The 26,356-nt window shown below is 39.9% G+C and overlaps 2 protein-coding genes across 6 annotated transcripts in view; one reads left to right on the top strand and one right to left on the bottom strand.

The window, feature by feature from the left end:
* Positions 1-11,039, top strand: part of FXR1 (FMR1 autosomal homolog 1) — a 35,105-nt gene extending 24,066 nt beyond the window's left edge. Inside the window, exons 10-17 of one of the 5 annotated variants that reach the window (XM_054386015.1) lie at positions 1,057-1,166; positions 2,209-2,295; positions 3,022-3,229; positions 4,739-4,942; positions 5,599-5,799; positions 6,557-6,637; positions 9,080-9,171; positions 10,044-11,039. In XM_054386015.1, coding sequence (XP_054241990.1) covers positions 1,057-1,166; positions 2,209-2,295; positions 3,022-3,229; positions 4,739-4,942; positions 5,599-5,799; positions 6,557-6,637; positions 9,080-9,171; positions 10,044-10,214 — 1,154 coding nt within the window. In that variant the 3' untranslated portion in view covers positions 10,215-11,039. Of the gene's footprint in view, positions 1-1,056; positions 1,167-2,208; positions 2,296-3,021; positions 3,230-4,738; positions 4,943-5,598; positions 5,800-6,556; positions 6,638-8,491; positions 8,651-9,079; positions 9,172-10,043 lie in introns of those variants that run through there. The other 4 variants (XM_054386017.1, XM_054386016.1, XM_054386019.1 and 1 more) reach the window with 4 other exon arrangements.
* Positions 11,040-12,870: 1,831 nt separating this feature from the next.
* Positions 12,871-16,663, bottom strand: DNAJC19 (DnaJ heat shock protein family (Hsp40) member C19). Its single transcript, XM_054386085.1, has 6 exons — positions 16,580-16,663; positions 16,127-16,178; positions 15,773-15,846; positions 15,341-15,417; positions 14,384-14,454; positions 12,871-13,061 (listed from the first exon to the last, which is right to left on the bottom strand). The coding sequence occupies exons 1-6, from the start codon at positions 16,580-16,582 to the stop codon at positions 12,991-12,993; spliced, it is 348 nt and encodes a 115-aa protein (XP_054242060.1). The 5' UTR covers positions 16,583-16,663; the 3' UTR covers positions 12,871-12,990.
* Positions 16,664-26,356: the final 9,693 nt, after the last annotated feature.

Raw genomic sequence — 26,356 nt, 5'->3', positions numbered from 1 at the left:
CTGAGGCTCCTTGGGACTGAGGATTTTCCCAAACACTGGTTAACCATTATCCATAGAAAAATGCCAAACATCACAATAAATGTGATTTAATGGTAATAATAGGATCACTGTGCCAACTGAAATCGAAGACATACAGAATTATTAGCTGTAGCATGGTTTTTTAAGACAAAAAAACCCGAAGGCAAATCTGCTGAGCTCTTTAAACTGTTGAGGACAGGAAACAGGTTTTTTTAGTGCTTTTTGCACTTTGTATCATATTGGTATCTGCTGTAAAGAATGTACATTGTGGAGAACTGTCACACACTTTTGATGGTTAGACCCTTTTTTCACAGGTTCTGCCCTCTTTTACTCATCATTTGAATGCTTTTAAGTCCCAGATTGACGAAATGTTTCCACTTAAGGGAAGAGATAAAATCTTTTAGTAAGGGAGCAGTTGCTTTTTTGAGGTTTAAGCATAAAAGTTTTGAAGAACCTTTTGGTTTAGACCCACGCATGATCTCAAATATTGTAAAGGTAATAAGGGAAATATGGGTATCGCTCATGTTTGTTGTAAAGGCAAAACTAATTTTCAGAAAACAAGTAGTTTTTCTACTTTTGTTTGGAGTCTCTTAAAAAAGATAAAGTATATATCCTTGTCAAAATGTCAGGAAAGATTTGAATAAGGGTACAGGTGAAGACAGAGAGTCCAAATAATCTTGATATGTAAATCTAAAATAGGCATTTGCAAAATTTTTGTCATTGTACTCCTAGTCTCTTTCTGTTTGAAACTTGTGTGTAGCAGTGATCTTCATCAGTACTTGTCATTAGTTGTGTTTGTGTGTATATATATATATATATATATAGTTTTGGGAATTTTCACTTCCTATGACACATTGCAGTGTTTTCTTGGGGATTTTTTTGGTGCCTCTGGAGTAGGAGAAAACTTTGTTTCAAATGGAACAGTAAAGAAGAGTCAGATGGTTGTTACAATTATGTTATACAGAACTTAAAATATCAAGAAGCCTGTTAAAATATTTTGCACATGGATGCAAAATTAACCATTCTTACCCTCTGAAGGAAAAGTTATTGGAAAAAATGGAAAAGTCATTCAGGAGATTGTAGACAAGTCTGGAGTCGTCAGGGTGAGAATTGAAGGAGATAATGAAAATAAACTGCCCCGTGAAGATGTAAGTACTTTATACTTTCTTGTTGTGATTAGGTTTTTATTTGCAAAACCAGTCATGTTTAAACTTTTAGCAAAGAGTATGTAGAAAAACACATGCAGAAAATGAGAATTTTTAAGGCCTGACTGAAATCAGTTAAAGTGCTGCTGTGTAGCATCAGAATGGGCTCACTTTTCACCTCTTGTGTTATTATGCAGTTTATAAATACAGAGTTTGTGGCCTCTGCGCCCTTCTTTGTCATTGCCAGTCTGAAACGGTGGTGATACCCATGCTCAAAAACACAGCATCTATGGTTTGGGTGGTGTTCTGGGATAGATGTTCATGGATTTTTTTAAATTTCTTTTTTTTTTTTTTTAAACAAAGCCATTTTTTTGTTGGGTTTTTTTTTTTGTTTTTTTTTTCTGGACATAAAAATATATCGAGAGAGAGAGACATTTTAAATATTTGGGTTTTTTTTTCAGGCTGGTAACTTGGACTAAATTTTGTATGAAACAATTCAAGGAAAAATTCTCTTTTTTTATTGATGAAGCAAAACTGTTTGTTTTTTTGAATTTTTCTCCTATATGTACTTCAGCTGCATGGCTAAGTTGGGATTCTCCATGTTAACAGTGCTCATGTATTTTAAATATGAGACCATAAGATAAAAACTTTTTGTAGTGCTTCGTGCTGTAGAGTTGGTTTAACTAACCACTGGATGCTTCTTGGTAAACTATGGATACTTCTACACATCTACTGTGATAAACACACAGGGATAGTGTTGCATGGAGAGGAATATAGTCACTGTATGTCAAGCTGTTGGGAAAACTGGATGGTTTTAAGTCTGTAACATAGAAATCTTGAACCTCACCCCAGTCTGAGTTATTTCAAGTGTCCCCAGTCTGAGTTATTTCAAGTGTATCTGTGCAGCCCAGGATTTAGTTGCTGTCTTTGCTTGCTTATCTCACTTTTGTAATTTAAATAGATTGTTGCTATAATTTAAACAGAAGGATTGTTTTGATGATAATGTTCTTTCTGAAAATAAGATCTGACATTGTTTTTTTTGTAGGGAATGGTACCATTTGTATTTGTTGGTACTAAAGAAAGCATTGGCAATGTCCAAGTTCTTCTAGAATACCACATTGCATATCTAAAGGTAAGTGGATTTCAGAAGGAGGAACCTGAAAAACTTCGTTTGAAGTAACAGGATATTTTGGAACCAGTTTGGTGGGATTTGTAGTTGATAAACTGTTCCTCTGTGTATTGAGATGTAAGGTTTGGTGGCACCTCCTTGCCCTTAGGTGTCATGTAGGCCTTTATATCCATATATATATCTCCACATACATATGTGGTTACTTAGAACTGTTGGTTTTGAAAGGAATGTACTGTAAAGAACACTGGTTTAAATGGTAGTTGGGAAGCAATATGCAGGTGTTTGTCTCTTGGTGTTCTGTGGTTAATGCTCTATTTTGGGGTATGGTGGAATTTCTTAATAGTAGCACACTGATAATGTGTAGTATTAGAACAATTACCCAATTAGTTGGCTTTGTGTGGAGTTGTGGTGTTGACTTAGAAATATTGAGTTAATTTGAATCTTTTTACTTTCCCAGTTTACTTTTAAAAAAGTAGAAAATACGTGGTGAAGTGTGGTTAAGAACAATAATGGTCTGTGTGGTGATTTGAGAGAAGGGGTTTAGACTTTTTGCAAAACTCTGTGGAACTCATATTTGAATTCTGTTGTTTGCAGTCACCTTCAAGGTGATGTTAATTGTCCTACAGGAATGCTATATTTTAAGGTGACTGATGGGTGATAGCATTTTATGAGGGAAAAGAACATTTCTTCATCAGCAGGGTTTTTTTTTGTTTGTTTCTTGTTATGTAGGAGGTAGAACAATTAAGACTGGAAAGGCTCCAGATCGATGAACAGTTGCGTCAGATCGGGATGGGTTTCAGACCTTCTTCCGCCAGAGTTCCTGAAAAGGAAAAGGGATACACGACTGATGAGAGCACCCTCTCCTCAGTGCAAGGCTCCAGGTCTTACAGTGGAAGAGGCAGAGGCCGCAGAGGCCCCAATTACACGTCTGGTTATGGTGAGTTTTCTTGAGCATCTGCTGCAAACAAGTTGTCATCTTCTGAGTCCATCACTATCTCTAGCATTTAGCATAGTTGAGTGAAGGCAGGGTTTAAAATTTAGAATTGCCATTCTATTTTTTCACATAGCTCAAAACACCCCACTAGATTCACATTCTTGATGAAGTTTTAAATTGAAAAAACAAACTGAAGTCTGATAAGTTCATGTCATTCAGAGTAGTAATGACTTCATACAAAGATACTCTTCAGATGACCCAAGGTTAAAAAAAAATCTGACATTAGCATTATATGTTTTGATTGAGGAGGAATGAAAAATGCTTGTCTGCCATCATGGATATCTTATGAATGTATTTTTGAAAAGTAAACCAAAATAATTTGAAACTGAGCCAGTAAGAAGTCCTGTCTTTTGCCCCATTGTTCTATTTAGTTTTTAGATATTAATTAAACTGGATTTGTTAAAGATGTAGTGAGGTATGCTGATGGGTGTTTTAAATTACCAAGAAAGTGCTATCCAGTTCTCTAGAGACTCGTACATCTCCTTTTCATTCAGCAGCAGTCTCCATTTGAATATGGACAAAGAAATGTAGGTGCTTCAGTAAATGTGGGGAAATACCCAGTTATTCAATACAATAAACCACTCCTGATTGTCTGTGATTGTCTGTGTAGCTCACTTCCAACACAAAATCAGACACTTGTGATTCTTGCAGATTTTATAGTCCCTGACTGTAGCTTCCAGGATCATGCCATGTTGTTCAGGCTCATTCTGATGACAATGTTAGTGTTTGTAACTTCAGATTTTACTATTTCACAACAAATTCTTTGACTAGTCTGCAATGAAATTGTTTATATACAAACATTTTATATACAAAACCACTTTCATTGGAAACCTTACTGTTGTGGGGTTTTTTTTACCCCAATATGGCAAGAATTGCATGTTAAAACCATATGGATCTAAATCTCTTTATTCCAGAATGATTAGTAGGGAGAGTTTCTGGCTGTTTAAAATAAATAGTAGGTGTTAAATTTTGAAGTAGTAAAAAGCTGTGTGGGTTGGGTTAGCTCAGAGATGGTGAGATATTATGGATGCTATTCAGTATAAACAGTTCAATTGTTCGAGTAGCTTTAAAACAGCCAGAAGAGGTTGCTTAGCAACAGCCATCAGCTATAAGGTGGCAAAGTTGTCCTTGGGAATTTCAGAGAAGTTGCCTAGAAACTGCACCAAATGCCTGCAGTGAATACACAAAGAGAGGAAATGCTGTTTAATCCTTGAATTTCCTTGATTTATCCATGCACATAAATTACAGTTTGGGAAATCTTTGAGCCCTTACTTTGCATGTTATAAGTAATTAACTTCTATGTGTGTGTGTATACATACATATATGTGTGTGTGTATACATACGTATATTTAACCAGCCATGCTGTTCGGAAGTTTTCTGTGAGAATCTGAAACCAGAGCATAATCCCCAATTTCATATTAATTTCCAATTTTCTTTTCCTTTCCATACAAGGTACAAACTCTGAGCTCTCTAATCCCTCTGAAACAGAGTCTGAGAGAAAAGATGAACTTAGTGACTGGTCCTTGGCAGGAGAAGATGACAGAGAAAGCAGACATCAACGTGACAATAGACGACGTCCTGGAGGAAGAGGACGTAGTGTATCTGGAGGTCGTGGGCGTGGTGGACCTCGTGGTGGCAAGTCATCAATTAGCTCTGGTACTGTGTTTGAAATACATTTTGAACTTAGTTCTTGTTCCTGGCAATTTCTATATAACCTGCTACTATTCTCAACTACTCCATTTTTACATTATAATCTTAACAGGCTGGGATTTCAGTCGAAGTGTGTGATTGCTTCTTGTCCCACACTCGTGTTAGATTTCTATTGGCTTATCTTCTGGTTACAATGATCTTCATTTTCTTCGTCTGCTCCATATGCATATTATATTATCTAAGTTTGGAATGCTTTGGCACATTACCTGTCTTCTGAGTTAAGTTTATGTTAAGCTACAGAATGGGAAAAGAATTCATGGAACAGAAGTTACTTTTTTCAGAATTTGACTATGCTAATTGTTAGGACTGTAACTGTCAAAAGTGCCATGCTGCTCTGAAGTGAAAGGTCTACACAGCTTTAAGTAAAAGCTCTTTAAATGTCATCTTGGAAATCTTTGTGATGGAAATAATGCAAGAGCTGTTAGAGTAGTTAGAGAGGAGCCAATACAAAATCATAAATCCTGTAGTTTCGAGTATTTCACCTTTTCTAAGGTTGCTTTCTATTTTGAAACTTACAAACACATGTAAGTCAGCCTGGGGATTACATTGTGTTTAATATAATAATATATATTTAGTATCTTAAATGGAAACTTTGTTTTTAGTGCTGAAGGATCCAGACAGCAACCCATACAGCCTGCTGGATAACACAGAGTCAGACCAAACAGTGGATACGGATGCCAGTGAATCTCACCACAGTAGTAACCGTCGCAGGAGGTCACGCCGACGAAGGACTGATGAAGATGCTGTTCTTATGGATGGAATGACAGAGTCTGATACAGCTTCTGTTAATGAAAATGGTTTAGGTATGTAAACAGCTGGGTGAGAGTCCCAGAACAGGCTAAGAAAAAGATGTTGGCTGTGTAAGTGTAGCGAAACACTTGTTAGTGATGAATTGTTGTGCTATTGAAGGTTGCTGTCCAATTAAAGAAAGCCCTCCTGCATGGCTCTGCCATGAAATCTCTTTACTGAGCTCCATCAGTATTTTTGTATGCCTCTTTTTAAAAACCTGTCTGACAGAGACACCAATTCCCTGTTTCCCATTAGTAGTTGTTTTCATGGAAACAGTGCTGTTGGATCAGCATTCTATTTTGTCTTTGGTGACCTCAGTCTCAGTGGAGGAAAGCTTCTTCAGTAGCTGTTAACTTGTCTCTGCCCAGCTTCTGCTGAAGTACTTCACTTTCCTTCAGTAAATTCTCTTGGTGCTCACTGGACAAGAATATAATCTATTGGCTTAATACTGTAGAAAACCCATGAAAAAAAGTGGTTATGTGGCTAAAATTTGACACACAGTTACTTAATAAATAAAATCTGAGGTCACTAAGTGTATGCCTAAATGTTTCAATCAGCCTAGACCAAAAAGTAAAATGAAGGGTTTGCATTCTTGTGTATGTTTTCAGTATGAAATTGCTGCTTTTCCTGTAGCCTGTCTTATATAGCCTGTTTAAAAAAAAAAAAAAAAAAAAGGCAACTGTAAATGCCCCGTGCTGAAACTGCTGAAGAATTTACTTATTTATTTATTTTATCATCAGAAATAGTTCATGGTAAACTTTGCAATTGCAGATGATAGTGACAAAAAACCCCAGCGACGCAATCGTAGCCGCAGGCGTCGCTTCAGGGGTCAGGCAGAAGATAGACAGCCAGGTAATTCGAGTGGAGCTGTGGGTAATCTCAGGTCAAAAGCATGAGAGAATGTTGTGTCTGCTCTTTTACAATATAGCTGCATAATACAAAAAGGTTACTCAACTAATAAGACTACTAGACAAAGATGAAAGACATCTCTTTTACTAGAAGAACTTAAAGTTCTTAATCTGCCTAATGACACTAATTTATAATGTCTAACTTTTTGCTTGGACATACAAGTTACGCTTCTGATCCAGTTCTCATTGAAGACAACAGCCAAACTGCTGTTGAGTTCAGTGGTCCAGGATCAAGACAAACATGATGGTCCATGATCTGCACTCACTTGCATCTGTGCACTTGCACGGAACATGACACAACCTTTTCAGCGCTGGCTGAGAAGCGACAAGCTGGGATGGCAGGGTCTGGGTGACTGGGCAGAGCACTGTGGGGGAGCTCACAGGGTTCTGCTGGTCCTGTGCCCCTGTCAAACTGCTGCTATCACTCCTCAGCTTTTGTGAATATTTGCAAGTCATTTACAAATTGAGGGTGGGAAGGAGGAGGAATTTAAGTGAAATTGCATGTTTCCAATTTTTTTGTTGTGGCTTGTTGCATTTCTTTTGTGTGTACTAACACTTGAAACATTAAAGGTGAACTAGTTAATTTTCAACAGAATGCCCTATTTAGAAAACGCTTGTTATATTCATGGTGTGGGGTAGTAACAGAAGGTCTTCTAGATTGGCAGGTTCCAAATTTCACCTGTATTTGTCTTCCTTATATTTGTGGTGCTGATACAACATTTGCTTAAGAAGAGAAAAGTTGTTGACTAACTAAAACTTTGGGGAAGAAAAAATCCAAATGCACCCACCCCCTAAAAAAAAAAAAAAAAAAAAAAACCAAGCCAAACCCCAAAATACCCTATTACCTCTCACCAGTCTAGTTTTGTAAAGTGATGAGTTTATGAAGGGACAGAAAAAGTAAAAATGGGTTTCAGCCAGCAACCTAAAGGGACATTGGACATCTCTGCGAAAGCTATGGGATTTCCCTTTTAAATCCAAGTATCCTGTGAGCAAAACAGTTTCCCAGACAAGATTTATAAGTTGTTTTCTGTTGATGTCTTTAAGATATCATTTTCAGTTTGCATAATAAATGTTTTTAAATACAACAGTAAGAGCATGGGTAATTACAGTGTTTTTATGAAAAATACTCTAACAGTTTAATCTCTTAAATCCTTAGTTGTATAGTGAGTGAAAATCAGACAGAAGACATTTCCTCCCCAAGTGTTAACAATGTACTTCAGGCATCTAGTTGTATTATTTGAAATTACTTTGCTATATGCTTTGGGTTCCTACTACATGTAAGAGTATTAAGAACTGGTACCTTACACTGTGTGCATAAAACATGCCTCATCTTTACATTAGAGGAGTTGGGTACAGAATCTCATTTTAAAGACTAATTCTCCTTGTGCAGAATCTCGGCAACTGTACGAAGGGACCCAGATGTAATAAGCTCAGTTACTGTATCAGAAGATGCATGTGCTCTGTTTTTTTTTTTTCTAGCACAGCCATTCCTAGATCCAGATAAATAGTTCACCTGAATGCATGATATACTAAATATGACTGTTCAACAGATAATGCTTGCCAACCCTCATGTGCTTTAGCTCATCAAACATACACATGTGTATTTAAATCTGTAGTACTATGTATTCTAAAGATAGAATTGACTCTCAATTGGTGTGGTTACAAGAGGGCGGGATAAGACAGAACCAGGCTCCAAGAGGCTGAGGTGGTAAGAAGAAAAGAGATCAGAAAACCCCTGGCCAGCATCCAGTAAGTGTGGCTGTACCAGTGTAAACACAGCTGTCCCACTTCTGAGCAGGAGCTGACACAGGGCTGCTTCCAGTGTCTGTACACAGCACCATGAACCCCCGCCCACGGGCCAGGGTTAACTGTGGATTGCATTTTGAGTACCAGGAGGAGGGCAAGTTCTCTGGCCAGTTGCTTCAGGAAGTAACAAAGCTGTGAAGGCTGCTTTATCGTAAGTGATACCATACTCTGAACCTCCCCAGTTCTCTTCGTATTTAACTGACCTTCATTTTGTAAGCATGAAATTCTTCACTGCTCAGGATTGTAAAACCCCAGTGACAAACTGTCTAGACATTAAAAAACCTGCAGTCTGATCTCCTTAAACCTAGCAGAGAAAGTCCTTATTTTCCAACAAAATTTCCAATTGGAGCAAAATTACCGGTTTATGAATTTTAAGATTCTACCTTCATATTGTCACCACTAATTTTAGTGCAAATTGTATTTAACAGAAGCAAATTGATCCTTGCTATGTAGTTACTACCTGTGTGAAGGCCTTTTGTGTCCCAGTTATAGCATAGCTTGCACAGAGAAGTCATATGAAGCTTAATGCCAAACTGTATTTCTGATGTGAGCATCACTGTAATTTTTTTTCCTTGAACAGTAACAGTAGCTGATTATATATCACGAGCTGAATCTCAAAGTAGACAGAGAAACCCTCCAAAGGAGCCACTAGCCAAAACAAAGAAAGAAACGGTAAGATGATTTATTTGTTTCCTGTTTTCTCTTGCAGCAAGACAGTAGAGGAATGCTTCATTTAGATCACTTGACTACAAATACATTTGAGTTCCAAAATAAATCATTAAAAGCAGTAACAGTCCAGAGTAAACAGAACTGACATCAGCTTGTGGACTGTCATTGCAGACTTCAGTGACCAGTGTAACACTCAAATTAAGTCTTCACACATTGTAAAATACTACACTTAGTAATGCAGCAGTGCATAGTTAGATGTGAAGTATCCGTAGATGAGTCTTCGGAGCTAATGCTTAAAACACTTTATAAGGTACCATGTTTAGCAAGTTGTACCAAATATTTTAGAAAGAGTTAGTGTTGCAGAGGGTAGATGCAAAACCTGTTCTGCTTAAAGGATCAGTGGAATTATATATATCATAAAAAATAATATTCATTACTGAATAAAGCAGAATTCCTCTACTTCTGAAGTGACATTGCACTTATTGCTGAAAGTTATGGCAGAGTTTAGCAAAATAAGAAATACCTATTGCTAGATTATTAACTTACTCTGTAGATTTTGGAGGGGATGTAAAAGCTTTTCAGTTAACGTCTTCCTTGGCTTAGAGAAATGGAAGTGGGGAAATTAAGCATTTTGGATGTGCTGGGGGTATGCTGTCTCAGGGTTCCTTTGGCATGATTTCCTCACAAGTGTCTGATACCTTCTCATTAACAGGAGTCTTCTGTAAATAGAAGGATGCTGTAAGTGACAGGATACTGGCACAGACAGACAAGGTGTTTCCTATTGCAAAGCTGCTGTGTGAGCCAGAGGGAAATTCATGTAACGCTGTGTATTTTTATGGAATTTTTAACATTACCCTGGGTTTTGGTTTTGCCAGGCAAAAGATGCGATTGATGAAAACAGCCCCTCTGAAAAGGCAGTGAATGGTCCTGCTCCAACTTCAGGGGATGAGCCTTCTAAACTACAGCACAGTCCTGATGAGAAGAAAGTTACTGTTCAAGAGGATGGGAATAACCAGGAAGAAGCAGTACTGAATGGTGTTTCATAAACTGAAAGTTCCTAGTTTACAGTTCTTTTACATTACATTTAAAATAGTGCTTGTATAAGCTTGCCAAAGATAGAATATGGATCGCCAGTCTTGACACCGCACTTTCAGTTCCTCCATTTTGGATACAGAAAGGGGAGGGATCCTGAAGAAATCATATGTTAAACATACTTTGACACCTACTGTGTTATAAATATATCATCAGATGTGCCTTGAGATAGTATATGTAACATTTAAATAAACAAAATTGCTGGCTATAGGAAATGTTATTTTGTTTTCAAAATATGGCAAAGATGTGAGGGGGATCCCTAACATACTACTCTTTATGAAAGCATTAGCTGCTTTTGTTACATTTTTAATAATATGCAACCACTTCTTCACCTGAGGAATACTAGAACGAAATGCAGTCTAAAATATTTTGCACTGAAATGTAATTTCTCCCTTAGTTTAGTCTGGAAACTGGTCTGTTTTAATACATGTTTTTTAAATGCTGTATGTAGAGGAAAAATCTGCAGACCACTGGAATACATTTGTTAAATTCTCATAATCTGCAGGGATACTGGGTGACATTGGCAGTGACTGTTCTACATTGAGGCTTTGTTTGGTTTATTTATTAAACTGTACAGTATTTAAAAATCAAACATAGCTTTAGTTAACACTAAGCTGAATTAGTCATGTCCATTAAGACATAACCTGAACTACTGAAAAGATCAATTTCCAGAAAGTTTATTCTGTATAAACTACATATGTTAGTCCTTAGTAGAGTATTTTTATTTTTGTTTTGGTTGTTTGATGTGCAATATGTTTTTTTTGTATGCTGGTAGTAAAAGAAAATAAACTTTGATCTTCCATCTGTTGACTGTTTCTATCAGAAATTTAAATTACAGTTGACTTAAAAATTTTCAAGCTGTTAATATCAAAAATTGAAATTCACTTGTGAGGCAGCTTGAACCTTTAACTCTTTCTTAAGAGTTTTCTAACATGTTAACTTTCCATTCTTTACAGAGGTGATTTAAAACCTCAGTTAACAAGTAAATTAGACTCCGTATGTTGGAGAATCACATAACCTGACTAACATATATAGGAATTAATGCAGATGCATCTTTTGATTGAGAAGTTAGCACTGTGACACACTAACCCATCTTTTCAGGCATATCAACAGGAACAAGGAAACAGAGAACAGGTGTGAAAAAAAACTTCTGGGCACCAAGAATATGTTCTAAGAAGTCACAGCAAACTTAATAGTGCTGAGGTTGTGCTGACTTGAAAAGAAAAATACTCTGTCCTATCTGATTTCACCTAGAAAGGAGTAAGGACAAAAATAAGTACTCTGAAGCACCTGTGCCTCCATGTGCTGCACCCAACCCAGCTACAGAAGAATTGCACCAACTAGGTTTGGGGATGTATTTGATTTAAGCAGATGTGCAATTTTTAATGTAAGGGTTGATACTTACCAACAGTGTACCCTCATGGACAATTAATGCATTTAATTTAGCTGAAGCGTGCACAAGCATCTCACCTGATAAGGTGGCCACAAAAGTGGAGAAAAATGTAATAGCTTTCTTTCCCTTCCTTCCCTGTTAGGTTTAAAATGTCAGCGGTATTTGGCAGGGAAAAACAGCTACAGCATCATGCTGCTGCATGGCAATGTTCCAGATCCTTTTTTCCACCTGTAATGAAGCAGTTACTCCCCTCTCTCTACAGCTTTGAAACACCTTCCATTCCATGCTCCTGTTACTAATCTGGTCCTCTCCTCTGAAGGCATGGCATGGCACTTTTAGTATTGTTCTGGCACTACTTACTAAACAGCCTCATGCTAGCCTGCAGAAATGCAGTGACAGCAGCCAGCAGTCACACAGAGGATGCACAACCACATACTGTATTACTCTGAAGTAACAACGGCTCTGAAACCCACTACATTTATGAAAAGAGGGATGCCAGCTCTCACCTGTGCTGTACAGCAGCTTTACTGCACTTGCAGGAAGAGTGGGGAGATTCTTGGGAGTATGACAGAGCCCTTGGATACTTACAAACACATGTTGGGATATGTTGGGCTTCATGCAGCAGGATAAATCCAGCTCAGGTATCTTCCTGGTTCCCAGTTACTATAAATGCAAACCTTAACTATGTTAATTCTAACTTTGTAGTGTAAGAGAATATGTAACACTACAGTGCTTCTACAAATTTAGAATTTATTATATGCTATAAAATCTGTTAAAAACTGAAAATTACTATAAAATCTGTGACACTTGGGAAGCTCAACCAACCTTGTTTTTCACAAGGTGAAGACAACCAAGTACATGGTTTACTTCATTTCTTCAGTCAGGCACCCACACATGGGTCATAAAACCTCCTGATTTCCATCCCTCCCCCCTCAGACCTGCTCCTCATGCTAACTTTGACATATGAAAGAGCAGCAGCATGATCTTTAAACACAGCTAGTTCAACAAAAATTAGGTAACAGCACGGAAGCCTACCTGTATCTGGTAACATGCATTGGCTGAAGTTATTACTCCTTTCCAGAGAAAATTATTATTTCTTCAGTTTTCTGAAGCAGTATTGCTGCCTTAAAAATAAGAGCTATGAAAATCACTTCAAGCCTCACTCCCTCAAATGTTTCCCCAAAAAGTGATTAAGAAATGAGTGGGGAGGGAAGTACCTCTGTGGATTCATTAATTCCAGCTTCATTTATGTAAGTCAAAGACTGACATTAGAACTTTTTTAAAGCCGTTTATCAAAAATAATCATTTGCATGGACAAACCCTCTTGATTTTCTCCTTCATTTTTTAGCTTGGTCTTCCAATAAATCCTTAGCTTCATTGATTTTGGCTGCTACATACGGAGAGCCACCTGCAAGAAAGACAACCTCATGTCAGATCAGATGCAAAAAATACTTTTCCTCTCTCTTGTTAATAATGTCACAGTACACTGGAAGAGGAGTGAGAGTTTGCTCTGAATGTCAAAGACCAAGCTGCATGATGACTGAGCCACATGAGTCACTGCAGCAGCTCAGTGTGCAGACAGCTCATTCCTGTTAGGTTGCTTTTGGTTTACTGGAGTGGGTTTTTTCTCCACTTTTATCAGTCATAAGTTAGCTGATCATTACTGACATCAAGCATAAAGTCTGTTGTGAATACAGAAGCATTGAACTTAAGAGGTCTGCAAGGTAAACCTTCATTCCCCCTAGTTCCAGGCCACTGTAGGAATCACTGCTGTACCAATGGAGCAGTTCAAGTTTTAAACACAGCATACATGACTTAGAAAGACACTGCCACAGAATCCACAATACAAACACACTGACATTGTAGCCAGCCAGGACAGGAAAGATCTGTAGGGTGTATTGATAGCATGTTTACCATTTACTAGTACTAGAATTACTCTATTTACCTGAAGCTTAATTTAACTTACTTAGGCCATGTACAAGATGTGAAATGGTCCTTGCAGGCTTTGGACTGCTATTTTTAGGTTCTGCACATATTCAATGTAGTTAATTTTGAAGTTAACTTCTTCCAGATGTTTTCTATGAAAGGCATAGCTCAAGGACTTACCTTGGACTTGGGTGCATAAAAGCAATCAAGTACAACATGCACTTTAAAGGAAGCTATTTTACCTTTTACATGAGGATTAAGAAGTTGAACACCAAGTCCTAACACCTGCTTCTGACTCACTGAAGTAAACAGAATTTAGAGCAAATATGGAAGCTTCAAGTTATTAACTAGATCCTGAACCTTCGGAGTACCACAAAAGGAAATATTTTATAGTTCAGTGTTTTCACAGACACAGAAGCCTAGTAATTGCAATTCCCAATGCATTCAGATGAACTCAGGCTCACGTGGTGCATAAAGCACAGGAATATACACTGGGCTTTCATCTAAAATTACAGCAACTTCATCTTGTTTTAACATTCTATGTTAATCTGATATGCACAGCAGATAAGAGCAAGTAACAACCTGACCTGCTGGATCTGTCAGCTTGCTTTAGAGCATTCAAAGACAAAAAATATGCTCCAAAACCCCAAGGATTATGGCACCCTAAAATTAATATTCACTCAGTTTTATGGGTAATTTGTTGGTAGCTGAGACAGTTGTATGCCTGTCACTTCTTCCCTACAGAGTTCTATTAATCTGTGTTAAAAGATGCATTAATGAATCACTGTGACTTGATTTACTCACCTTTATCTGGATGATTCAGGAGCATTATCCGTCTGTGAGCTTCTCTAATTTTACTTCTATTTGCTGTAGGGCTTTAAAAGAGAGAAAAAAATAACTTTAGGGAACCTCATAAATTCCCCCCACATGTCTTAGAAGAAGCAAGCACTCTCTTATACATAAGCCCTTTGTCTTGCATGTATCCTTCCCTTTTCCTGTTAAGTCCTGGGAAGGGTTTCTAAGATTTTTCCAAAACCCTATAAGCTTAAGAGGATGTGCTCCAGCAGTCTACTGTCAGGGATGGGGAGGGGTCATTCACATTTTGACAACTTCCTAGAATAAGTAAAATAGAATTTGCTCTTGATCAAAACAAACAAACAAACAAAACCCAGAAAAACAAACCACAAAGTGTTTGTATACAAATTTTACAGTTGGAAGTTGCCTTAAAAGTGAAATGGTTCTTACTCTATCTTATTAGATAAATTTGTGTATTTGGTCTGAAGTCTCTAAGTTTAGGCAGGATAGCTACCACACTAGGATATAATATCCACAATGTTCTAGAATAAGCAATGAATTTACTTCACATGAAAGAAGTAAGTTTGCAGCAGCTTCAGAATGTATCTATCAGAAATTCATTAGCAATGACAGGAACCATGGAGTAAAGCTCAAAGCTTCCTGAAAACGGTGTATTTACCTGGACCTGTACGTGGCTTTTGAACGTGCCAGAGATGTGCAGATAGATGTATGGATGTCCCTAAAGCTGGAGTAAGCTTTAAGCTGACTAACATGCAGCAGAGAATCCCAAGTACAGAAAAATCCTGAATGGTCCCTTCACATGTCCCAAACTGGCAGTGACATTCCCAGGAGAAGCTGAGTATAGGACAGTCCTTTTCAAAACTGTGTTCTTTTCAAAGCACACCAGCAACTAGTTAACACCACAGCTTCCTTTTTACCTTTCCTTTCTAACACATTTCCCTTTACCTCACTCCTAGTATTAAAGCTGCTTCTCGTTTAGTCATTTTGGGTTCAAATCCACCTCTGTAATAACCATTGAAACCCTGAAAGAGAAAACATGATCTTTTAGAAACTACTGATTTTTATCAGTTAAAACTAAGTACTACTGCTTTAGTAGCTGGAAAAGATTTTAATCTGTATGAATACTCTGAAGCTTCTTTTGCACTTGTAATAAGAAATTCAGTTGAAATAGAATATCTTAAGTTATACTTAAATTTGACAAAAGTTCTCTGTTAGTCAGCCACCACCAAAATTGCTGAGATTAATTATTATTGCTGACAAAACTGTGTTTAGTATTAGAAGGAGATACAGCAATGTTCTACAGAGATCACAGTCTGTAGCTATCTCACTAAGTCAGTTTTTATAGAAAATTATGCTACTGATAATACAAAAACTTACAGGTTTTGGTAGATTCTGAAGTGCTTGTTTTACTCGTGGCTCCATTTGTTTCATAGCTTTTACTGCATAGCGACCTTAAATAAATCAGTGTTGAACAAGGCTAAGTATAGTGTTTAATAAAATATTTGGCAATTCAGTGCAACTGGTAACTTGGGGATTAGAAAATAGAATAAACCTTCTGGGGACATAAAAGAGTAAGAACTTTAATCTTATACACACACATTTCTCAACACAGACTCTCCCACAAAGTGTCCTGTATCCGATATTAAAATACGTTAAAATTAATCAGTATTGAAGCAGATAACGTTAAGCACAACTGGCTACTCAGTGCCCTCCTTCCCATCATCTACAAACCTGCAAATCCAGCTGCTGCTATGGTCAAGCCAACTGCCACCATTGTACTGGCCTACACAGGGAAGACAAAGCATTTGTTTACCAAAGGAAAACAAAAAAGGCAAGCCCACCCGGCAATCTCTATAGCGGGTCGCACTAATACAGTGCAGCTGTGTCAGAGGTGGGGCTCGGGGTCAGGCGCGCCCAGGAGAAGCGGGACCCACCCACAACTGTGGGAGACGAAGAAAACGCTGCTCAGCAGCACCTTCCTCTTTCGGACCCGGACGGAAGCAGGAGCCATGGACCTCGGTGCGGCCTGCGCGGCGCAGGGCACCGGACCCCTCAGCACTACGGCTGGGGCGGGCCAAGGACAAGCCGAACTCCTTGGCCTGGGGAAGGGGTTAGGTGCTACTCGCCCAGACACAACCGGCCCACGGCGAGAACCGCAGGGCCAGAGCCCCCTTTCGCACTCACCATGGCTACCCCGACCCCCGTCCTGGCCCCGGCCACTAGCTATCGCCGGGCCGGGCTCTACGAGGGGCCCGGCTCGCCGTACGGCACCTGAGCCGGCCGCAAAGCCCCAGCCGGCTGCCGTAAAGCAGCGCGGGGCGGGGCCGGGATGGGAGGGAGCGAGTGGCACTGTCGCGGAGCGGGCGGGGAGCGGGACAGGAACCACGGCGGGCAGAGCCTAGCGGGACTGTAGGGGCTGGGGGAGAGGAGAGCCGGCCGAGCTGGAAGTGGCGCGGGAGAGGAGAGCCGGCCGAGCTGGAAGTGGCGTGGGAGCCACTTTGCCTAAGGAAAGAAAGTGTTATTGCCTTGGCTTGGCGTACGGCTGGGACCTGGTCTTGTGCAGGACCTGGTTGCTTGCCGGCATGGCGCGGTTAGACACGGAGGTGGCACGGATGTGGCACCGATGGCTGTCTTGCAGAGAGATGAGCTCTGGGTGAGGGCTGCCTTTGACTGTGGGCGGGAATTGCTGAAGGAGAAGCACGAGTGCAGTGCTACGGCGTTATGAAACTCATAGTACACATCTTAGTCTTGATGTAAATGAGCAGGTTTGTCTCTACTAGCACACTAGATTCTTCAGAAAAAGTAGTTTTCATCCCATTTTTCTTGGTTTTGATAATCTGCTCCATCTCTTCAACCGTTCCATTTTGCTGTGAGCTGTCCTCTTGCCACCTTATTTTTGTCCTTGCCGCTTTAACCACCTGATCCTGGGCGTTTCTGCGCTAGTGGAACCTTCCCTGCTGTGCTGTCAGCTGAGGGGACTGACCACTCAGGCAGCCTGTGGGAATGTCATGTCAGGCACTGGTTCCAGATGGACAGGCTCAGTTATTTGATTGCCAAGAGATTAGCACGAAATGAGGGAGAATTACAGACCTGGCACTTAACGTTGAATATTATTAATAACATAGTGTCATCTGTTAATAATACAGTGCTGTATGCAGCACACCAGTGGAGTGTCTGTAATTCTAGTCTGTAGTCACAATTTTGGAAACTGAATAATGTGGCATTGAGACCTTTAGCATTAGCCCTAAGGTACTATTTCAAATTGGTCACAACTCAAAGCTCAGAGCCCTGCTGTGTGACTGATACTTAGTTTGCAGGAGTGAAAAGCTTTAATGTCATCCTCTGTGCTTGCAAAGCATGTCAGTGTCCTCATGGGCTCCTGGAGGACCTAGTGATCAAAGGCCCTGGACTCGCAAGCCTTCACATAAGCAGTTTAGTGTGAGAGCTGATTGTTGGCTAAGAAGCTTGTAATTTTGCTGGCTCTTGCAGTGAAAGATAGAGTTTTTCTACTGTATAGTTTCTGTGTTCACTTCGAATATGTCAGAACTTTATTTTGAGCTTGAATTGTAGTTGGTTTGGGGTTTTTTTCAATAAATTTTCAAGTGTTTGATTTAATGTCTTCTGAGGTAATATTTGGAAGTAGTCTCCTGTCTCCATCCTTCTCTGTCATCCATGTAACACTCCAAGAAAAATCACTTGCCTTTTAAAGAGTATAGAAGAAGCTCCTTTTTTAAGGCACTTGTACTGCTGCACAAGTGTTTCATGAGATGGAAGTTAAAGAAAACTCTGATAAAAGAATCAAATCCATTTGTTGCAGAGCACAAGGCAGCCCTATTAAGACCTTTTTTAAATAAGGAAAGGGGGGCTATCAAGTGGAAAACAACTAGACATTTGTTTTAGTGTGTGTGGAAAAAGCCTGTAGATATGCATGTGTCTGGTAGCTAACTAAAGTTTCCTCATATGTAGAAGGAAATTTGGTTTTAAGATGGTTTCCTCTTTGTCCCTTTTCTAGCAAAAAAAGGGGTACAGCTGTGCAAAAAAGCAGGGTCATGACTTTACCAAGCAATGACTAGTGTTTAATTTTTGGTACCATCTAAACCAATAAAGTAGGAAACAGATTCCTTCCCTATAATTATTTCACAAGGGTTCATTCTTCCATTGTGATAGATCTCAATCTAGATACTTTCTATTATGAAATATGCAAACATCCACAAATTGGGAACAGGTGAATAGTGTACCTAATCCTTCTCCTCTGACAGACCTCTAAAACAAAAAGCCAGAAAGGGAGACTGTGGCTTGCTTAAGAGAGAGATTTCATCTTTAGTGAGGAGAAAGGAAACTTCTGTAATCAGAGAGCCCTGGCAAGAGCTGATTTGGGATGGAGAGATTTGCTTTATTGGTACATGTTTGATACCAGCTGGACCAAGACTATTAGCTGAACCTAGAGGTGGAATAATTAATTTCTTTATTATTAAATAATTTGTAATACAACATTTTAAGGTCAAATGTCTTCATTCCTTTAAATGTGTTTTTACTTCATGAGACAATACAAACTTTGTTTCTTCCCACAGTGTGTTGTGCTTCCCTATCAGAGCTAAAGAACTTGATGTGGGCACATCACATTGGGTGAAAAGGACAAAGCCAGAGTTACAAAATACCTCTCTTGTTGAGGAAGAGGCTGTTTTGGAGACTTCTAACATGTTTCTAACATGTTTCTTCAGGGTTTAGACTATGGTCTTTCTTCAGGGCTTTAAGTGCCATGTGTTTCTAGGAGGTAAATGATACATGAAATACTCTTCTACCTTCTTCTAGCTGAACGGAGAAAGAGTTACTTTTCCTTCCTTAGCACTGCCCATCTGGATGGGCAGAGGAATCTGGGATGGGTGATGAGTGTCAGCTCCTGTGTGTGTTTTACTGATCACAATACATAAATGCTGCCACTAAGCTTTCCAAACCTGTATCAGAATTAAAATAGTTTTTCTGTGCACATATTTGCAAATAGCTGCTCTAAGCTTGTCTAAATATATTCCCTTTTCCTCATCTGCTCAGGAAAACTTTGTGCAGTGCAGAAAGTAACTGGGTATTTAAAAGCTATGTTTAAGTTCATGTCAGTTCACATTTCAACATACAAAGTCAGTAAACACTTAACATATTTGAGTAGCTGTAATAACAAGTGCTTGAAGGATCAGAGCTGTGAGATATTCTGTATGAAACTATAAGGTTTGTGAATTACTACCTATACATAGGTTGGGTTCCCTAGAAACTAATCATCTAGGTGCCACTCTTGGCAAATAGTGTGTGAAGTCTTGCCAAATGTTGAAAGTTGACTTTGTTCAGGTTTTATAAATAAATAATAATCTTATGCTTGTTACACAACAGGCAGCTTCATGATTTTGAAGCCTTAGTCCTTCAAGCTACTACAAATAGAGCTTTGTGGCTGTGTTGGTGGCCACACAGACATGGGTATTACTGCTGTTTATAGGAAGCAGGAATTGGGCATCATCAGGAATATCAAAATCAAACAAAACCAGAAATTGCAGGAAACCTCATGGAACCAGAGGCTGGATTTTTTTTTTTTTCACCAAATAAAGTTGGAAGTGACATGTTTTGCCATCAGAGCTTCCATTTATTTTAGTTCGACTTCATTTTATAGAACCTTATTCCTCTGGATTTTCTATCAGTCAGCCTTGTAGGGGTGTGTGGGAGATCATTCTTAGGAGAAAATAAACTCTAAGGGGCTCAAGTGAAATGGATGTACTGTAGTTTTTATCCCTTCTGCATAATGGATTTGAAATCAAGAGGAAGGTGAAATTACTGTTTAAGACATATATACTCACAGTTGGAGTACAAAACTTCTCTTTTTATTATTTATTTCATTTATTTCTGCAGAACTTTGGTAGTACTTCTGCTTAACTCTCTCTTCCACAAACTGGACACGAGGTGAAATATATGATTGTCCTTTTAGAAGGTTTGTGGTGTTCCTGTTAAGTACCTCTGTAAGGCTGGTAAATATTTAAGTGAAAATCATGGTGCTGTGATGTCATATTCATAGCCAGCCAGAACTTACATTGCTTATTCCTGTATATGCAGCGGCTGAACTACCAAGAAGCAGAGTTTCTTAGGCATTTTAAAGCCCATTATTTATTTGTGGTTTAAGATCTATAAGGTAAAAATAAAGTTTAAGTAGAATACTTTATGGGGGAGAGGGGACCTGCAAACTTTTTTCCTGCTTTTGCCATATTCCACCTTCTTTGGCTATGCCAAGGCCAGTCTGCCCATTTGATGTTTAATAGCTCTCTTTTATTATTTTTTTTTTTTTTAGATTCTACTATCTTTTTTTGCCTACTCAATATCTATACTAGAGTACAATGCCACACTCTCTTACCTGGGGCCACATTAGCTGAGTGTGTGTAGCATCATTTTGTCATTAAATTGATAATCATAACTGTTAGAGCATAGTGTGGGTGACACTAATTATAAACTGAGGTTCTCTCACTTGGTAAGAGTGGTTGTGGATTATTTTTAATCTAAGCAGGTTTTCACTGTAATTTGACACCAGGTATGAAGTGTGTATGTGTGACAGGTAGCATTATGTTCATGACAGTCACGAGAATCCATCTGACTTGCTGTGGGCATTATTTGACATCCTAGCTCAGTTTAAAAAAAAGAAAGGGTAAGATTGTTGGAAAGTGATGGAGAGACAAGGCTTCTAATTGTTCTAAAATTCCCTGAAACTAACTGAACAGAATGTAGATGTGAATATGTTCTCAACAGTAATTTCTAAAATCAGGTTCTATACTTAACCATTTTTGCCTGCCTTGTCCTGCATCATGCTTCTTACTTGAGGAAAAATCAATGAGATAATGATGATATGTTTTAGCTGGGCTGTTATGTTATTTCTGGCCTTATGTTGGTTATTATTACTCTTGAGTCTTCATTTTTAAAATTTGTGTTCTGCCTGGATTGGTGCTGAAACTTTGCATGTTTGTGCTGTGAAACTCTATTAAGTATTAGGAAAACAAGCTTGTGGTAGTTGTAGCAAAGAAATTGGAAAGAGTGAAGCTTTTATTTTCACTGACAATGGATTGTAGTGAGCAATAGCTATTCAAAACGAAGGTCCTGACTCTTATGTTTCCTCTGCATGAAGATTATCACAGGATCACAGCCTGAATCAGCTTTCAGGTAGGCTCTGGTCTCTGGTTCAGATTTGCAAAAGAATCTGCTCAGGATTACAATTGAAATGTCAACATTGTCAGGCATCAAGGAAAATTTGGGCTGAGTAGAGAGCAAAAGTGTAGAAAGGACCAAGAAGGAGAAAGCTACAAGCTTAAGAGAAAAGCTTTAATGGCTTTCTTCAGCCATGATTTTATAAGGAGCTTTCTCTAGACATGAAGCATTCAGGTTTTGTGTGGTTTTTTTTTTTTTTCTGAGGAGAATGTGGAGGATTTTGCAGTTTTGTTGGTGATATTAAGGTTAAAAGTTGAAACTGTAATGCACAGGTTCACAATGGAAGCTCTAACAGGCAGTACTGGATTTTGCTCTTGGTTTGCATGTTACACTGCATTAAAAAGAATCACTGACTTGGATGGAACCATCAAGAGGAAGGGGGAGATTGCTTTTTTAGGAGCAGCTGACTGACTTTGGGAGATACGATTCAAGATGGTAAGCACAGCAAGAAAGAGCTGGAAGGGTAGTCTCAATCTTTTGGAACACCTCATGTGGGAAGGAGAGGAAGGGATTGGGGACATCTCTGGATCTCTCCTTTACAGTAGGGACACCAGTGAGGTGGCGCCATACCAGACCATTCTTTGCAAGCAGAATCATCTGTTTAAGTACAGACACCGATGGCAGGAGAAATAGCACAAAACTGAAAAACTTGCTCTGCTGGCCTCACATCTTCTGCAAACACTGCTTCTCAGAGTATTGATGGTAGGAGGCTGTCTAGGGTGCAGCGATCATGAGATAGTGGAGTTCTCAATATGCAGGAAAATAGGGAGGAGCAGTAACAGAACCCTCACCTTGGACTTCTGGAGGGTAAATTTCAGCTTGTTTAAGCAACTTATTAGGAAAGTACCCTGGTTAGCAGCCCCTAAGAACAAAGGGGTCCAGGATGGTTGGACTTACTTCAAACAGGAGCTCTTGAAGGCGCAGGACCTGGCAGTTCCCACATGCTGAAAGACGAGCTGGCAGGGAAAGCGACCAGCCTGGATGAGCAAGCAGCTCTTGAAGGAAGGGAAAAAAAGAGGGTTTATCGCCTTTGGAAAGGGGGGGAGGCAACTCAAGATACATTTAAGGATGTTGTTAGAACATGTTGGAGAAAAATTAGAGAGGCAAAAGCCCAGTTAGAACTTAAACTGGCCACTGCTGTGAAAGATAATAAAAAGCATTTTTATAAATATTTTAATGCTAAAAAGAGGAGCAAGAAGAACCTCCACTCTTTATTGGACCTGGAGGGAAACGTTGTAACTAAAGATGAGGAAAAGGTTCTAAATACCTTCTTTGCCTCAATTTTCAACAGTAAGGAGGAGGACATCAGGATAACTGGCCTTCTGAATTGGTAGATGGGGTCAGGGAGCAGTGTAGTACCCCTGACTTCCATGAGGAATTAGTTCAGGACTTGCTGAGCCACTTGGATACTCATAAGTCCATGGGACCGGATGGGATCCATCCTAGGGTGCTGAGAAAGCTGGCAGATGAGCTCACCAAGCCTCTCTCCATCATTTTCCACCAGTCCTGGCTCACTGGAGAGGTCCCAGAAGACTGGAAACTGGACAGTGTGATGCCCATCCACAAGAAGGACCGGATGGATGAACCTGGGAACTACAGGCCTGTCAGCCTGACCTCAGTGCCAGGGAAAATCATGGAGCAGATTGTCTTGGGGGCAATCACTGCACACCTGCAGGATGGACAAGGGATCAGGTCCAGCCAACATGGATTTAGGGAGGGCAGGTCCTGCCTCACCAACCTGATCTCCTTCTATGACCAGGTGACCGCCTGGTGGATGTGGGGCAGGCTGTGGATGTAGTCTACCTGGACTCCAGCAAGGCCTTTGACACTGTCCCCCACAGCAAACTCCTGGCCAAGCTGTCAGCCTGTGGCTTGGACAGCAGCACTCTGCACTGGGTTAGGAACTGGCTGGAGGGCCGTGCCCAGAGAGTGGTGGTGAATGGTGCCACATCCAGCTGGCAGCCTGTCACTAGTGGTGTCCCCCAGGGATCAGTGCTGGGCCCCGTCCTGTTCAATATCTTTATTGATGATCTGGATGAGGGGATTGAGTCCATCATCAGTAAATTTGCAGATGACACCAAGCTGGGAGCAGGTGTTGATCTGTTAGAAGGTAGAAGGGCTCTGCAGAGGGACCTTGACAGGCTGGACAGATGGGCAGAGTCCAACATGATGGCATTCAACAAGTCCAAGTGCCAGGTGCTGCACTTTGGCCACAACAACCCCATGCAGAGCTACAGGCTGGGGTCAGAGTGGCTGGAGGGCAGCCAGGCAGAAAGGGACCTGGGGGTACTGGTTGACAGCAGCTGAAGATGAGCCAGCAGTGTGCCCAGGTGGCCAAGAGAGCCAATGGCATCCTGGCCTGCATCAGGAATAGTGTGGCCAGCAGGAGCAGGGAAGTCATTGTGTCCCTGTACTCAGCTCTCGTGAGGCCACACCTCAAGTACTGTGTCCAGTTCTGGGCCCCTCAGTTTAGGAAAGATGTTGAATTGCTGGAGCATGTCCAGAGAAGGGCAACGAGGATGGGGAGAGGTCTCAAGCACAAGCCCTATGAGGAGAGGTTGAGGGAGCTGGGACTGTTTAGCCTGGAGAAGAGGAGGCTCAGGGGGGACCTCATTGCTGACTACAACTACCTGAAGGGAGGTTGTAGCCAGGAGGGGGTTGGTCTCTTCTCCCAGGCAGCCAGCACCAGAACAAGAGGACATAGCCTCAAGCTGCACCAGGGTAAGTTTAGGCTGGAGGTGAGGAGAAAGTTCTTCACGGAGAGAGTTGTTAGACATTGGAATGTGCTGCCCAGGGAGGTGGTGGAGTCACCATCCCTGGAGGTGTTCAAGGGGGGGTTGGATATGACACTTGGTGACATGGTTTAGTGGTCATGAGGTCTTGGGTGACAGGCTGGACTTTGATGATCCTTGAGGTCTTTTCTAACCTTATTGATTCTGTTAATCTGTGACATTGGGACAGTTATCTTCTGCTCTTTTATTTGCATTTAGGAGTGTTTCTGATTTGTATAAATCAATTATTTGCCAGGTGTGTGGCTTGTTTCACCATCCCCTGTGTTCCAGATGAAAACTCTAGCTGCTGGCTTGTAGGAGAGACAGAGACTTGTTTCTGCATTCCAGTAAATATTCCTCATGCCTCATTTGAAACATCAAAGAACACATTTCCTTCATCACTAGTTTCATAACACTCCCTCTGGGACATCTCACTGTACCCTTTCTCACTGTACCCTTTCTCACTGTACCCTTTCTCACTGTACCCTTTCTCACTGTACCCTTGCAAGGCCAATTCATTTCTGTCATATGTAAAATAGGATCTGAATTTGTCCTTCCACAATGGAAAAGGTGTGATTATGTAGCATGGCATAATGCAATGCCTCACAACAGAATACATAGTGCAGATTTTGGTTATGGGGGTATGCTTTTTTTTTTTCTTTCTTTGAATATGTGCTTAAGATGCTCCCAATAAGGAGCTTGCATGAGCCTGCATAACCTGATACTAATTGGAAGTCTGCTGAATGACACTGAAAGTGTACCTAACAAGTGGTCTGGCAAACTGCATATTCACACTGGAATGATATTCATCTAGTTAGGGGCACTACTCTAACATGCAACCCCCTTCTTATTTTCAATGTCTTTTACCAGTACCTGTTTATGAAATAAAGTCACACATTTTTTGGGGGGTGTATCTAGGCTTGGCTTCTACTGTTACCTGAAATGTTCCTTCAGGTTCTGACCATAGCATCCCATCAGGGCATCCCACAGTTTCCATCTGAGGCAGATGTATGTGTTTAAGTGGAGGCATGCACGAGTACCTACAGAGCATTTGAAGCTGCAGCAGGGCACAGGTACTCTTTATCCTCCCCTGTGCACCCCTAAACCAGTATTTACTTCCCTCACATTACAAAAGAGAAAACCACTGAATTGCCTAGGTGTGGTATTAAAATAGGTTATATGAATATTATAAAGTGAGTTTGCAAGTACTGTTTTTCCTCTTTAGGTAACTGGGGTGAAGGAAGAGGATACAGACAACACTGACATTAATTCACCTCTGACTCTTAGGGTCCTCTAATTTTCCAGATTTGCCCGTTCTGTAAACAGCTTTTGTTTTGTACACAGTTCTTAATTTGATTTGCTCTTTCTTTGATATTAAACAGTAATTGTGAAATCTACAGAGTGTGCACTGTTTTTCCCTTCACAGGGAAAAAAAAAACCCAAAACCAAAAAACTTCTGTGACCTGCTCATTCAAATATGTAGAACAATGTGATGAATTTTCCCTTTAACTGTGCAATTCATCTGCTAGGAGTTCTTGTTTAGTCTGTTGTTAAATATATGCAACCCATGCCTTACATCTCCATATGTGCCACCATACTTGTATAGAAAATGCATTGACAAGTGTGAACAAGCTAAATGCACTGTGAATTAAATTTGCAGTGTCATTTGCTTTAAGTCTGAGCTTCAATATAATCCTGATTTTTCTCTCAGTACTTATTCTGCTTCTTACTTCAGATTTTTTGTTGTTGTATATATGAATTGCGTATGTGTATAGTAAATTTACTTTTAAATGTGCAAATCCCTTCCAATATATATAACCAGTAAGAAGTAAAGTCTGAGATTCTTCTGTATGAGAAGAAATCTGGGTAACATGCATGCTTCCAGTACTACATATTTCCAATGCTTTGGAATACTGTGCCAACACTTCTCACAAACAAACAAACAAAAAAACCTGAGAGGAGA

This window comes from Indicator indicator, chromosome 13, assembly GCF_027791375.1.
Source record: "Indicator indicator isolate 239-I01 chromosome 13, UM_Iind_1.1, whole genome shotgun sequence".
Taxonomy (NCBI): Eukaryota; Metazoa; Chordata; class Aves; order Piciformes; family Indicatoridae; genus Indicator; species Indicator indicator.
This window is presented reverse-complemented; position numbering and strand designations above follow the sequence as displayed.